This window comes from Pygocentrus nattereri, chromosome 15, assembly GCF_015220715.1.
Source record: "Pygocentrus nattereri isolate fPygNat1 chromosome 15, fPygNat1.pri, whole genome shotgun sequence".
NCBI classification, from domain to species: Eukaryota; Metazoa; Chordata; class Actinopteri; order Characiformes; family Serrasalmidae; genus Pygocentrus; species Pygocentrus nattereri.
The window spans coordinates 40,628,458-40,643,457 of NC_051225.1; the positions used below are offsets into that span (position 1 = coordinate 40,628,458).

The window sequence follows — 15,000 nt, forward strand, 5'->3', positions numbered from 1 at the left end:
TTTAATTCAATTGATAACGCAAGTAGAAAGTGGCATGGTCAGGGGTCATAGTGGCTGCCTTGGCTCTGCAAGTAAAAAGATTGTGACCCTTATTAGACCCAGAAATTTCACCTCCGCATTTCACCCATCCGTGCAGTGAAACACCACATACACACCAGTGAGCACACACACACACACACACACACACACACTAGGGGGCAGTGAGCACACTTGCCTGGAGAGGTGGGCAGCCCTATCCACAGTGCCCAGGGGGCAGTTGGGGGTCAGGTGCTTTGCTCAAAGTCTCCTCAGTCACGTCCTGTTGAACTGTTCCCTAACCTCCAGCCCATGACTGCCCCAGAAGTTCCAAATTAGTGTGGTCAGTATGTTGGTTGAGACAGTAAATGTAAAGTTCTTGGCTCTTTTTTTCAGGTATCGGAAATTCTGGATTACTGGGGGCCAAACTCCGGGCCTCTTACCTGGCGCCTGACTCCTGCCGAGGTCCGGCAGGTCCTGGCACTCAGAGTAGACTTCCGCAGCGAAGACATCAAAAGACTACGGCTGTAATACACGCCGGAGCGAGGATTTCTGGGTTCTGAAGAAGCTTCTGAAGCATCTGTCTGTCGGCTATTTAACCTTACTGTTTGGGGGGACGGGGGGGACGGACTGAATCATGGGATCTTATCTTTGTACAGTTGTATACGTGTACTGGCTGAAGGTTTTCCTTCTCTTGAGTGATTAAAATGACTCACATTCGAAACCTCCAGCATTTCTTGATGAATGCATGTTCAGAATCACCCCGTCATCTCTGGAACCTGAGAGAGTGAGAGAGAGAGAGAGAGAGAGAGAGAGGAGGGGGTATTGGGAGGGGGTATTGGGGTCATCACACGTGTCACTATTCAGACTGACCCTAGGGCATGTGCCACAAGCACGTGGTCCAGAAACATCCCGCTTGCGTTTAAGAAACTCCACCAACACAAGAGAAACAGACTCAGGCGTCTTTTTCAGTTTTTTTTACTTCAAGCCCTCATTTCTCCTTTACAAACAGGTGAGGATCCATCAATCCATCCATAACAAATCCTCTGATCACTCGTATCAAAAAAAATAATAAAGCGAGGAACAAAGCTTGTGGCGTAATGCGTTCGCTCGAGAACAGTTTGTGTGAGTGAAGCCTGCGTTTGTTCATATGCGGCGGCATCTCGGGAAGCTTCATCACAGACTGAAGAAGAAGAGTACAAGGGGTTAAAAAGGGGAAACGGTCCACTGGACGGGTCAGTCCGAGCTGAGTGACGGTCCTAAACACACACACACATACACACACGCGCGCGCGCGCGCGCGCACAGGTGACCTACTCTTACTGCGGCACCCTGCACCACACGGCGCCTAACGACTAACGGTAGAAGTAGCGTAAAGACGAGAACCTGGTGGAGCGGAGGACCTACAGCGCCAGTCCGCTGCCGCGACGCGCGGGAGCGCTGGAAACGGTCTTCTCGCTCTTCGGCTCGTCGTGAAGTGAATCCCGGTCGCCCGTCAGACTTTCTTCCTCACCGAAACGGCAGCGGACAGCATGCGGTCCCTCTCGCGTAGGTCCTCCCGCAGGCGCGCCTCGGAGACGCGCAGCTGGCGGATGGTGCTCTTCATCTCCTTCATCTTCACCTCCATCAGCGCGATAATGTCTCGCTGCTCGTTGAGCTTCCTGAGCAGCTCGGCGGAGGTCGTTCCGTTGGTCAGCGAGTACGAGTGGTCCTCTCCGCTCAGCCCGCTGCACTGGCCGCCAACGGCCTGCATGGGGCTAATCGGACCGGACCCGGCGAAGTCCTCCGGGGGGGAGACCACCACGGGGCACGCGGCGTCATCCGCGGCGGGGGTGAGGTCCACGGGGGTGATGTACTGGCCGTTCTGCCCTATCTGCACCACGGTCGCGTCCGTGTTGCCCTCGCCCTCGATCGGCGCCACCTCGCTGCCGATCGACACGACGCTGGTGATGATGGGCACGGGCACCTTTCTGTTCCTGCCCCGCCGGCTCCTCCGCTCGTTCACCCCGCGGAGCGGGAACAGGGTCGGCACCCGTATCGTGTAGGTCTTCCTGCCGCCGGGGAAGTGGACGCTGCAGACCCGGTGGCCCGTCGTGGGCTGGAAAGTACTGAAGCAGCCGCTCACCCCGGCCCGCGAGATGTTCTTCAGCCAGATCTCCCGCTGAGTGGGATCCTTCGGGAAGGTGTAGAAGCGCAGCTCGCGGTCCCGGTGGGAATTGTTGTAGCATCCCGGCACGCAGCACGTGAACCCCGGCATGACCGCACGGCGACCTCGCCACTGCTGAATCGATCCTTCACAAGTTTCGCCGATTTTGTTTTGTTTGGCTCCTCCGCGCGCTGTTATCAAGAGCAGCGGCCTACAAGCGGAACTACACGTCCCACAATGCTTACAACATCCTGTTTTGGTTTCCCTGAACGAGCTGTTGTGGTCAAGCGTGCGCGAAAACGCGCAGAGCGCGCGGCGACCGCGTTACTCTAGACCTACTTTAAGTATAAAGTAAAAGTACTAAAAGAGGAATTCTGGCTCTGATGTCCTGTTATCATTTTTATAACCAGACTGGCTTCATGAACTCATTTCAGGTGAAAGTCCTCCAGCGTCTCTCTTGGTAAACCAGTCTTTTAATAGAACGTCATTAATTAGTGACGCTGACGTCTATTAAAATGATCAGAAGCACAAAACACTGAAGGTAAACAGTTTCCATCAGGGAGAACCGAGTGGCTCTGAAATCACTTTTTACACACAAGCAAAGTTTCAGTTTCAGATTTATTTACAACTTAGTTCCAAGTTTAAGTTGAATAAAAACTGGCTTTAAACTCAGGATCACAGATGAGCTCCTTTACTATGTTGATCTGTAGGCGTCTGTTCATAAACATAAACCAGCCCAAACTCATTTACTATAAAATGAAATGGTGTTTGTAGAAATTCAGAAAAAAGCCGCGTCAGTCTCGACTGCATATGTGGACATATTTCTATATTGAGCTCTATTTACACAAAGTTAGGTTAGTTCATCATTTATGTTGAACAGACTCTCCCAAAGTTTTATGCTGCTGCGCTGACGTTGAACCGCGTGCTGCACTGGGTCGGTCTGACCAACAGGTCAAAACCAGCTCTAAACAAAGTGACCGCTGGGCCCTGATTGGTGCTCTGGCTTTGCGCTTCTTTCGTTTTGACATGTTACGTTTTTATACACACAGAAACCAAAAGGAATGACAGATTTCTCAAAATGTAGGAGGAAAAAGTCGGATATTAGACTCTGAAATGTAGTGGAGTGAAAGGAAAAAGTCCAGAACGGAGAAACTTCAGTACAGATACACCAAAAATACTAAAGTACAGAAACCAATTACATTTACTCAGTTACTCAGTTACTGTCCACCACTGCTAACTAACGGTAAGTCGTTAAATCGGCGGGTTTATTACATTACATTACATTACATTTACTCAGTAACTGAGTAATTGAGTAACTGAGTAAATGTAATTAGTTTCTGTACTTGATGCGCCTGTTGATCTCAGCATCGTATGCGCAGTGCGCAGTAAGCGGGGAAAAAGGCTCCTGCAGCCCCTCGAGCAGCTTAACGCTACTCAAATGCACCCGGTAAACACTTTAAAGCGCTGAAAACCTCCCGCGGACGCTTTCGCTCGCTGGACGCCGCCTAAACACGGACGACACGCGTAGCTGCAGAGATAACGTCTGATATTAACTGCATCAACTCGGCGAAGTAAGGCGCGGAAACGCACTGCCGAAACTACATATCCCATGAAGCTCTCGTGTGCGCGTCTCAGGGCGGGAGACTACGTCATAGGGTGCGTGGTTTGAACGCTTTCTGGCTTCGTCGAGTTCTGGGATGAGTAGATTCGGCCCGTTTGCCCGGTTCTGCGGCTCCTCGGCGGTCGTTGAGCGGTCTTAGGGCTGTTTTTAAAACTTGTTTGCTGCGGTTTGCGAGTCTGTGATGGATTCGGTCGAGGAGGACGTGTCCGCTCGGGTTCTGCTGAGGAACGTTCTGCACTCGGAGCCGGCCCGGTCTCCGGTAACCAGAAGGTGAGTTGGGTCGCTGGGTTGTTTCTTTTCGCTCAGCTGTTGGTAGGACGTGTTTTGTGCTTCTGTGTAGAAAGTCCTACGGAGTCCCGCGGGTGACATCCTGTATATAAACATTTTTTTTTTTTAAATAATGCGTGGCCACGATTTAGTAAGGCATGGGAACGAGATAAGTAAGTAGTGGCCGCGCCTTAGTAACGCGTCAGAAGGAGCTCCTAATGCGTGGCCACGACTTGGTGAGCCGCGATCTCGTTCCCACGCCTTACTAAGTCGCGGCCACGCATTAGGATCTCGTTCCCACGCCTTACTAAGTCGTGGCCACGCATTAGGATCTCGTTCCCACGTGTTAATAAGGTGTGGCCACGCATTAAGACATTGAGAAACCGTTGCTCTTGACTGTACAGCATAGGTTAGGTTCACGTCTGCTTTCTGCGATTTAAGCTTAACGTCAGCTGTGACTTCGCGTCGGCTTTGTGGTGACGGGCGAGATTTAATTAGGTTTGCAAGTGTTTTGATTGCATTTGCTTGTCCACTCAGTCAGGTGTTGGTCACCGAGACCACGCGGTACGCTTTACGAGTTACTGTTATATGTGAAATTAGTCATTTCAGCGTCTTCAGATTGTTCAGCAGCGAATTCAGACTGTTGTTCAATCTGTTAAAACATCCCGTGATGGTAAGACACGTAGGTTACAGCTTTGGTTCTAAAGAGGTCACGCCGGGTTCCTCACTGCTTCTTGTAACGTGATTATCCTATAACGGTGTTGATGCTGATCTTGTTCTGCAGCGTGGCTCGTAATGCCACAGTTTCCCTTGTGCGGAGGAGCTCTAGAGTGAGGAACACCCCTGGGAACGAGAGCCCTCAAGTCGCTCTTCGGAAGAAGCTCAAACAGAAGCTTCATGAGGTGAAATTACGCTTGTTTTTATACTCTAAGGGATATTTCACCGTATTACACATCCAAATAGACAGCATCTCACAAAAGTGAGAGCCCCCCTCACGTTTCTGCAGATATTTTATATCTTCTGACGGGACGTCACTGTAGAGCTGAAGCTCTGATATAAGTTAAAGTGGTCAGTGTGCAGCTTGTACAGCAGAGCAGATTCACTGTCCTCTGAAAAGAACAACACACAGACATTAATGTCTAAATAGCTGGCAGCACAAGTGAGTCCACCTCACAGTGGACGTGTCCAGATTGTGCCCAGTTGTGTCGTTGTCCCTCCCTGGTGTTGTGTGACTCATCAGAGTTACTGGCCACTGGGCACCTCATGGCAAACAACTCTCTGAGGATGTGAGAAATAGAATAGTTGCTCTCCACAAAGACGCCTAGACTATAAGAAGATTAATAGCACCCTGAAACTGAGCTATAGCGCAGTGGCCAAGGTCATACAGCAGTTTTCCAGGACAGGTTCCACTCGGAACAGGCCTCGCCAGGGTCCACCAAAGAAGTTGAGTCCACGTGTTCAACGTCGTATCCAGAAGTTGGCTTCGAAAAATAGACACATGAGTGATGCCAGCTTTGCTGCAGAGGTTGAAGAAGTGGGAGGTCAGCCTATCAGTGCTCAGACCATACGCTGCACAATGCATCAACTCGGTCTGCATGGCCGTCGTCCCAGAAGGAAACCTCTTCTGAAGCTGACGTACAAGAAAGCCTGGAAACAGTTGAAGATGCTGAAGACAAGCAGTCCAAGAACATGGATTACTGGAACCATGTCCTGTGGTCTGATGAGCCCAAGATAAACATGTTTGGCTCAGATGGTGTCCAGCATGTGTGGTGGTGCCCTGTTGAGGAGCACCAAGACAACTGTCTCTTGCCTACAGTCGAGCATGGTGGTGGTAGCATCATGGTCTGGAGCTGCATGAGTGCTGCCGGCACTGGGGAGCTGCGGTTCATTGAGGGAAACATGAATTCCAACATGTACTGTGACTGAAACAGAGCACGATCCCCTCCCTCCGGAAACGGCACTGCATGGCAGTTTTCCAGCTCTATAATGACCCCAAACACATCTCCAAGATGACCGCTGCCTTGCTGAAGGTAATAAAGGTGATGGACTGGCCAAGTACGTCTCCAGACTTAAACCCAGTTGAGCACCTGTGGGGCGTCCTCAAGCAGAAGGAGGAGGAGTACAAGGTGTCTAACATCCACCAGCTCCGTCATGTCATCATGGAGGTGTGGAAGAGGATTCCAGTAGCAGCCTGTGCAGCTCTGGTGAATTTCATGCCCAAGAGGGTTCAGGCAGCGCTAGATAATAATGGTGGTCACACAAAATATTGACACTCTGAGCCCAATCTGGACTCTTCTTGATTTGAACACTAAAACTTCTTGATTTGTCTTCATGAGTAGCAAATACCTCCTTTATCAGCTCCATCATCAGAGCAGAAATGAAAGCAGTGGCGTAGTTAACTGCCCTAGACAGGATCCTGAACAGCAATATCTGGATAACGGCTTCTACAGCACAAACATTCACAAATGTGACCAAATATGTTTGAGCCAGAATACAGAGCTGGAGAACTTTGCCCAGCACATGAGAGTAGCGAGAGTATCTGCAGCCAGCTGGAAGAGAGCAACGGGCTGCCGCTGACTGTTTGTGATCGTTTACCACAGTCTAAGCACATAAACTCTGTTTGCTGCCGCAAATTTACCTCTTAACCCACTAATGCCTCTTAGTTAGCCGCGCTGTGTTCAGTGGGTCAAGCAAGTGGTTAAATATCGTTCAGAGAATAATAAATGATTACTCCAGTGCACAGAATGTAGACTGAAAGATGATCCTATATCATGGAATGTTCGTCTTATTGCTCATGTAAGTTCACCGAAGTACAAGTTTCTCGCCTCGGAATTGAGTTTTATTTGCTCAAGCAGCGTTTGAGATGCTGTTGAAGTTAATCTTTCAAAACACGGGGGATTAACAGTTTTTCACTTTACGTCTTGGTTGACCGCTGATTAACTCTGCTTGCAGGTCCTGTTGATAGTCCTCCATAATAAAATGCAGACTGTCTATACTCATAGTTGAATATCTGTCTCTGTGAGTCATTTGGATATTTCAGGTTTAAATAGCTTGCAGCCACTGTAATGTTCAAAGTAACTATGAACTATCCGTGGAATGAATCCTGATAATCGCTTCGATGCGCGCTGAAGAGCGTTTCTTAGGCTGTGATGGGACAATTTGAACCATTCTTGTGTTTGTTTTCAGGTAGCCTAAATATACAGGTTGTATAGGTCAGAACAGAGGTGAATCGTCCCTTTTTATAATGTATTTTTTTTAATGTTCACCTTAAATTAAAGCTCAGTTTTCCCGTTCAGAGTGCTACTCAGTCACCACTCCCTCCCAGCAAAAGGCCAAGGTCACAGGGCCGAGCTGTGAAGACACCAGCAGTGGCTTCGTCCTCGCTGTATGATGAGGACATCACACCTCGTGGTCTGCTCAGGGGCATCATCCAGACAGGTGAGCATGTTTTTCTGAAGTGGCCTGATGCCTGTTAAACTGGTTCTACGTTGCTAGATGATGTTATTGACTTTCATCCGGTCTGCCTTTCAGAGGCTGAGGCGTCTCTGCTGCTGTCTGGTCAGCCTGCGGTACCAGAGGCCAACCAGCAAATCGTGGAGACTAGCCTCCATAGCAACAGACAAAGGTGGGCATGTGTCCAACGGCAGCAAATCATTCTTAAGACTCAATGTCGCCTCCTGTTATCTTCAAGTTTACTAACAGTTTTCTTCAGATTGACCCCAGCACTTCAAACCTGACGAAAATGATTTTTCAATTTGTTGCCAAAGTGTATGTGTCAGGTATTTAATATTTCTTTGTTGACTTCCACAATAGCCTTTTAAATAAAACATACCCCTCAAACATTCAAAATAGCTATTATGACATCCCTTCCGTTAAGGGTCATCTGTCCTGGCAACCCACACAGCCTGAACAAAGTCCCTCGGGTGCACAGAGTCCAGGCCAGCAGCGCCCATTCCATGCCCCCAGTGCACTCTCGTGGCCACGTCCTTGGCTCAGCGGCCGCGGGGAGTTATATGCTCTGCCAGTGGTGGACAGCCAAACACCAGCTCCGCAAACATCTTATCCATTGGTGGCTGTAGCGGAGAGACTGAGCTCTGCATCCTCCTTCTGGGTGCAGTAAAACTCCTCACTACTTACAGCATCAAGTCTGGCACTACTGGGGGTAATGGCAGCAGCAGCAGCCCTCCTCTACACCTCTTTCCATTTTCCACAACCTCTATTCCATTAAAGCTGTCCGCGACTGTCTAGGAGCTGCTGTCTGGCCATCCACGCTGCCGGCGCCTGCCTAAAACTGTTCACGCTGAAGGGTAGTGGTCAATGCTACTAGGTTGCCTTATTGTTCCGGCAGCAGATCCACAAACAGCGGTAGGGCTTTCCCCTCCAGTGCCAAGCACAAGTGCGTTGTGGTGGTCATGATGTTGGGGAACCATTTGCAACTGTGTGGAATACAGCTTCCAGGAATCCTCAAAGCGTGGCAGGCGGCGGCACGCTGTCGCCCTCTTGCTGGGCTCTGCTGCAGCACCTCACTGTGCTGTTTGCTTTGCCATCTTCTGCTGGGCTCTGTGTTCTTCGTTGTCTGCCTTTGAGCTTTTTGAGTTTGAGTTCATACATGTTGCTCTTCTGACACCAATGTGGTGTTGGCGTAGAAGAAGATACGGAAAATATGGCGTATTTAGATGAACAGGCACTGCAACTGGCAGCAAGAAATGCCCAGTCCAGCTCTACTCTAACACAAAATACAGACAGGGGGTAATGCAGGAGGACACAACATACAAGGAGCGTAGACTACAAAGTCCACACTCCCTGGACACAGTTTAAGCAAACATAACTACACTAACAGCGACATCAACAGGACAGTAACTGTGCTTTTCTCATCAGGTGCCACTTTGCATACCCACACTTCCTGCGTTCTTCACTGTAGCATGATTTGTGGCTGACTGCACTGTATGTTTGCTTCTCCCCGCTGTTGTGTGAGCTGTCAGTGTCCTCGATGGAGCTATATTTCCCCGTCCTGACAGAGTGGGAAATATCAAAAGTTTGGAATTATGTTTTACCCAGAGCACAGGGCAGAAGGTGTTTTTTATTAATTTATTTTGTGGATTATAAAATTAGCATATTGAGTATCCTCAATATCATTCAAAAGAAACAAAACAAATGTGTTTAAAGTGATGACTTCTTTTGTTTTTTACAGCTAAAACAGTCTGGAAGAAAACCCAATGTGTGTAAAATGAGTGCCGGACATTGGAAGCATACTGTTAACTTCATATTTACCCAGTTGTCACCAATAAAGTAGGAAGTCATCACATATGAGGCAAAAAATGTCATTTACTTGGAGACATTGTGTTGAATGGGGTCAGATTGGCCCCAAAGTTAGGGGGGTTAAGATTTGCAATAGCTACATTAAGAATGAGGTTGGAATGTTTGGTACCGTCATTTTATTGGACTGTGCTCTATATGTTCCCAGTGAAGGCCCATCTGGTCTTGAGTTGCCTGACTTGGTCACAGAGCCACTAAGTACTGTGATTAGGGGGATGAGTCGTAGGAGGCCGCCACCCACCTTCAATGTGTCCGCTTTTGAGAGACAGCTGGACCAACAAACAGGTACCCAATGGCTGCATGTAATTGGACTCGGTGTTTCCCACAGAATTAGATTTTATTTGTGGTGGTAGCCGACCAGGGTGGTGGGGTTCTTTAATACCACAATAATGTGCTCCAGTGGAAACATTTTAATTGCTAAGTACTTCATTTAAATAACTGAATAATAATAATTTAAAAACTTTGTGTGTATAGCTGAACTGTGTTCTCTCTCACTTTCCCATCCATACAAATACATACATGTCTCTTTACCTCACACATGCCAGTCTCACTGCCTCTCTCTCTCTCTCTCTCCATCACTCACACATACAGACACTGTCTTTCTTTCTCTCTACCACTCAAGTTATTTATGTGCACGAACAGCCAGAATTGACTGGCAGCTACGTATGCAGGTGTTAACCTCGACAAACCAGCTGTATTCCAACCGTAGCTTAGTTTAGACTAGCTAGAGTCGTTACATGCTCCCTAACAACTTATTTGACAAATTGCGTCAACAAAAAAACAGCAATCCTTCTTCCTGCGCATAAATTGGAACAGTAAATGGGCTGTGACTGACGATGTTCCTATGGGAATCCCGTGAAGAATGCATGTTGAGAAATCTCTCATGTTTTGATTTAGTGTGCATGCATGGTTATTTATACATGCAACAAGTTTGCACATCTATGATAACATCATTAGCATAATCATGCCGTTTGCAATATCTTGTAAGTCAAGCATAGTCACAAACATGTCTTGTACTTGTTGACGGCTTAAAAATGTCCTTAAAAAGTTTAGTAGTTGCTAAGAGACCATATCTGGCACTGCAGGACTAAAGTCAAGCTGTGCCTCTAGGTTGTTTGATTGCTGTAATAAACCCAGCTTACCCAAACCACCCAAACGTCACACAGGGCTTTTGAAATTTTCTTAAGGTGAAGAAGAGAATGATGTCACTCAGGAGAATACAGAGGAGACTGTGGAGCAGGATCTTTCTGCTGGATGTAAGAGGTAAAGTGATTTTGTGATTTGGCTAGAATTTATTGGCCAGTCTACTGTGCATCATTTAATGCATCGGTTGTGTTTTGCTTTTGTGGCAGTGTTCTGAGCCTCACCTTGAAGACTCCGTTTATGAACGTTCAGTCTGAGAGGGTAGGCTTACGGCGAAAGGCAGCCACTCGAAGGCAGCCTTCTGTGGATGCGTTTGATGAGGCTGTCCAGAAACGCTTTGAGAGGCATTGCAATCAAGGTACAAACATTACAAGCATGTTCATTCCCTGTTACATATCCTCTCCTCATATCTTGCGCAACTCTCCTCATCCATTTCTTTCTTAGATTATACAGTAGTACAGGATGGAAAGACTCTTGGAGATTCTGATTGGCAGAAGTTCACTCTTGGACTGAGCAATGTCACAATGCCTGACCTCACCACAGACATTGTCATGAGCAACACAGAACTCTACCTCCAACCAACGGTTTCTGCATCTGTGTTGAAGGACGATGATGATGGGCCTCCAGAGGTGGGTAGATGTGAGGATGGAAAAGCATATGAGACCAACAGAATGGGAGGTGAACATCAAGAGGAGCAAGTAGTGGATGACTTTCAGGACAAACTAAATGAGCATTTGAGCAAAGTCTGTGAAACTGAGCCTGAACCCTTCCAAGAAATGGAAGACCCAGAAACAGTCTCTCAGATACAGGAAGAAAAGGAAGGGCTGGACGTAATACCTTCATCACAAGAGAATGAGCCAGTCAGTTTGAGTCCTGAGGAGTTGCCATTTGCACCAACTCAGGCAATGACCGAGCCTGTCCCTCAGATTCAGGAACATGAGGGGAAAGTATCTGACATACAGGAATCAGAGGTGGAAAAAAGTGAGATGAGAGAAAGTGAGGAGGAACTTCCATCACAAGTATTGGAGCGGATCACTCGGAGAGCCTACCACTCAGAGGGTGGAGCAGTTGTGGCTGGAATAACAGCAAGAGGGAGAAGCACTAAAAGCCTTGGGGCAGAACAGTATCCCACAGGTAAAGGTGAGAATGAGTCAGAATTTCGTTGTCATTGCTACTTTTGAATAAATGTGGAGATAATTGTTTGTTTGTTTTGTAGAACTGCAAAGTTTTACTAATGCAAGTGCTGCAGAGGAGTTACCTCACTTGCACGAGGAACCAAATATCAGCCCTGCCTCAGCATCCACCTCCCCCACTATGAAGCCCTATTTGTCTGAGATGCATCAGACCAGTCTGGCAGAAGTTCAGGTTGATGAAGTGGAAGATCATACTGAAGGAAATACTAGCAAACCATTTGAGATGCATCAGACCAGTTTGGCAGAAGTTCAAGATGATGAAGTGAAAGGTGTTACTCAAGGAGATAATAGCATGTCAGAAGATGAAAATATTGTGACATCTCCCGGCCATCACAGCCCCACCCCAGACTTACCTGCTGACGAGGAGGAGCAGCAAGAGGAAGATGATGAGGAAGATGCACATAGTGAAGGTAGTGAAGGTATGGTGCCACCATTCACAAGACAACAGTAAAACCGTTTTTATTTGGTGTTATTGAACGTGTGTGTGTGTGTGTGTGTGTGTGTGTGTGTGTGTGTGTGTGTGTGTGTGTGTGTGGTCATATGCTTGTGTTTATATTTATTTTTCTAGAGCTGTCTATGCAAACTCCTGCTTTCATTAGACAAAGAAAGGAAGTACCAACTCCCGGCACACTGCGTACTCCCACAGTGCTTAAAGTTTTGAACACAGGGTAATGGATTTGTAATTTTCAGTGCTGCTTGTATTTGTGTTTACATTTCCTCTGTTAGAAAGCATCTCTGACCGGTATTTCTTTTCAGCCCTGCCCCAAAGGTTGTGAAGCCTCGACCCAGACAGAAGACTCGGCCCGCCTCTCATGTCCTTCCCAAGAGTTATGTTATGAGTGTGTTTAAGCATTTTGCCAAAACCAAGGTGGCCAGTGACGTGTACCCAGTCATCAACGAAATGTGAGCCAACATTTCATGTTTTATGATGACGTGTCAGTTTGAAACGGTTTTGATTTGTGAGTGCTCACGTTTGTTTATGCTGCTCGTGCGACAGACTGCAGAAATACTTTGACCGTCTAGCGGATGATCTGGAGGCTTATTCTGCTCATGCAAAGAGGAAAACCATTGAGATTGAAGATGTTGAACTTCTCATGAGAAGGTATGTTACCAGGTACAGGTGTATTCGGACACATAACAATAATAGTAATCTGGACAGTAATCTGGACACATAACAAGGCTGCGTATGAGTGATGCGTTTGTGTGTCTTTTCTAGGCAGGGCTTTGTGACTGACAGCGCCCCAGTCAATGTATTGATTGAGAAGTTCCTCCCTCTCGAGTATAGGAAGCTCCTCATACCGGTGGCAACCAGTGGAAACAAAGTCATTCCCAATCAAAGGAGATGAATCTTCCACAACATCTTCTTTGCTCTTCTTTTTGTTTCGTCTGTATAGCTGTCTCTTCTATGTCTTGGCATTTACATGTTGGTTAATGTGGTTTTTAATGTTTTTGGCTGCCTTTTTTTTTTTTTTCTTCAATATATCAGACTGAAAATGATCAAACTTGTTCGAAAAGAATTTGTAAAATAAAGGTGTTCAGTTAAAATGCCCATTTTATTCCACTCTGTGTGCATGATCTGAGCCCGTGCTCGGTGCGGGTAGAAAGGTCAGATACTCAATTTACAGATAAAGACCCCTCAGTAGAGGTAGGTGACAAATTACAGGAAAAACCTGAATAAATGAGTGGGGGAACATACTGAGTGCAGATGCCTCCAGGCAGATGAAATGCCTGATATAACTACCCTGTTCGGTCATACCTGGCAGTGCACGCCCAATTCGCTTCACTTTTGGTTCAGGAAGGGAAGAGAAGTGACTGAAAGAATGTGGATTAGGGCACAGATGGCAGGAGCTTCAGTTACAAAGACTGCTCAGCTGGTTGGTGTTGCCATAATACAGCAGGGAGTGAGGCTGCATTTCCAGGGTAAATCAGTAAATATAAATGATCGCGGATTATGAAAAAGGGCACGTTCAAGGACCGAGTGTGATGTGCAAGGGGAAATGCAGCTGTTCCTCAGGTGATGAGAATGTCAAGGCAGGGTGTGATCAGACTGCGTAAAGTGGGATTAGAGTTTAAATCCCTCATTACTAAGTAAGTAAATTTGATTTATATAGCACATTTAAAACCAAAGCGCTTCAGAATAAAACAAAAAGGATTCCCGCCTTCCGAACACCACCACCACACATTCACACAACAGTCCACAGACTGAGTACAGACTGCTGAGCTCTGATCATTAAAAATGGGTTTTAAGCGCAGTCACTGAAGATGCCTGATGTCACTTGAAAGGCCGTTCCAAAGTCTTGGTGCAGCAACAGCAAAAGCACGATTCCCTGTATGTTTAAAACGAGACCGAGGAGCAGTTAAAAGTGATAGGCAGACCTTAAAGATCTCAACCAGTACACATTCTGGCCACAGCATTTTGAACTAGTTGTAAACAGTGCTGGACAGTAACTGAGTATCTGAGTAAATGTAATTAGTTTCTGTACTTTAGTATTTTTTCTGTATCTGTACTCTTATGAATACAGTAAAGTAATGGTGACTGTGATAATAAATATTAAACATCTAGTATAAGGCAGTTCAAATTGTTGTACCTGAGTTATTGCACACATTATTATTATTATTATTATTGTTATTACACATATGAACAGGACTGTTAGGTATTGGGTTTTGCACAGATGAACGTTTCTCATCATTTTTCTCATCGTTTTCTCATCAGACCCTCTGTAAATCTACCTTGACATAATATGAGCTGAAAATCAGTGCTGGACAGTAACTGAGTATCTGAGTAAATGTAATTAGTTTCTGTACTTTAGTATTTTTGGTGTATCTGTACTGAAGTTTCTCCGTTCTGGGCGACTTTCTCCTTTCACTCCACTACATTTCAGAGTCTAATATCCGACTTTTTCCTCCTACATTTTGAGAAATCTGTCATTCCTTTTGGTTTCTGTGTGTATAAAAACGTAACATGTCAAAACGAAAGAAGCGCAAAGCCAGAGCACCAATCAGGGCCCAGCGGTCACTTTGTTTAGAGCTGGTTTTGACCTGTTGGTCATACCGACCCAGTGCAGCACGCGGTTCAACGTCAGCGCAGCAGCGTAAAACTTTGGGAGAGTCTGTTCAACATAAATGATGAACTAACCTAACTTTGTGTAATTAGAGCTCAATATAGAAATATGTCCACATATGCAGTCGAGACTGACGCGGCTTTTTTCTGAATTTCTACAAACACCATTTCATTTTATAGTAAATGAGTTTGGGCTGGTTTATGTTTATGAACAGACGCCTACAGATCAACATAGTAAA

General features: G+C 46.6%; 3 protein-coding genes across 5 annotated transcripts in view; 2 read left to right on the forward strand and 1 right to left on the reverse strand.

Moving 5' to 3' along the window:
* cog4 (component of oligomeric golgi complex 4) overlaps positions 1–739 on the forward strand; it is a 12,623-nt gene extending 11,884 nt beyond the window's left edge. The window contains exon 19 of the mRNA XM_037545500.1: positions 412–739. Within this exon, the coding sequence (XP_037401397.1) occupies positions 412–546 (135 nt within the window). The 3' untranslated portion in view covers positions 547–739. The remainder of the gene's footprint in view (positions 1–411) is intronic.
* A 238-nt stretch (positions 740–977) lies between these two features.
* On the reverse strand, positions 978–2,382 carry thap11 (THAP domain containing 11). The gene has a single exon (XM_017725617.2). The coding sequence runs from the start codon at positions 2,269–2,271 to the stop codon at positions 1,510–1,512; it is 762 nt and encodes a 253-aa protein (XP_017581106.1). The 5' UTR covers positions 2,272–2,382; the 3' UTR covers positions 978–1,509.
* Positions 2,383–3,332: 950 nt separating this feature from the next.
* cenpt (centromere protein T) lies at positions 3,333–13,189 on the forward strand. 3 transcript variants are annotated; one of them, XM_017725632.2, is made up of 13 exons: positions 3,333–4,051; positions 4,833–4,950; positions 7,345–7,486; positions 7,580–7,673; positions 9,513–9,649; positions 10,552–10,627; positions 10,717–10,865; positions 10,952–11,647; positions 11,724–12,110; positions 12,269–12,368; positions 12,457–12,603; positions 12,698–12,802; positions 12,917–13,189. In XM_017725632.2, exons 1-13 carry the CDS (start codon positions 3,963–3,965, stop codon positions 13,044–13,046), a joined length of 2,370 nt encoding a protein of 789 aa, XP_017581121.1. In that variant the 5' UTR covers positions 3,333–3,962; the 3' UTR covers positions 13,047–13,189. The 3 variants fall into 3 exon arrangements, with proteins under 3 accessions (XP_017581121.1, XP_017581119.1, XP_017581120.1); XM_017725630.2 differs by having other exon boundaries at positions 3,336–4,051; positions 11,724–12,119; XM_017725631.2 differs by having other exon boundaries at positions 3,338–4,051; positions 10,952–11,641; positions 11,724–12,119.
* Positions 13,190–15,000: the final 1,811 nt, after the last annotated feature.

Coding starts and splice junctions, on each gene's coding strand:
- thap11 (XM_017725617.2), bottom strand. CDS start 2,271: ATGCCGGGGTTCACGTGCTGCGTGCCGGGATGCTACAACAATTCCCAC.
- cenpt (XM_017725630.2), top strand. CDS start 3,963: ATGGATTCGGTCGAGGAGGACGTGTCCGCTCGGGTTCTGCTGAGGAAC. Junction 9,650..10,551: donor ACAGCTGGACCAACAAACAG/GTACCCAATGGC, acceptor AATTTTCTTAAG/GTGAAGAAGAGAATGATGTC. Junction 11,648..11,723: donor ACAGTATCCCACAGGTAAAG/GTGAGAATGAGT, acceptor TTTGTTTTGTAG/AACTGCAAAGTTTTACTAAT.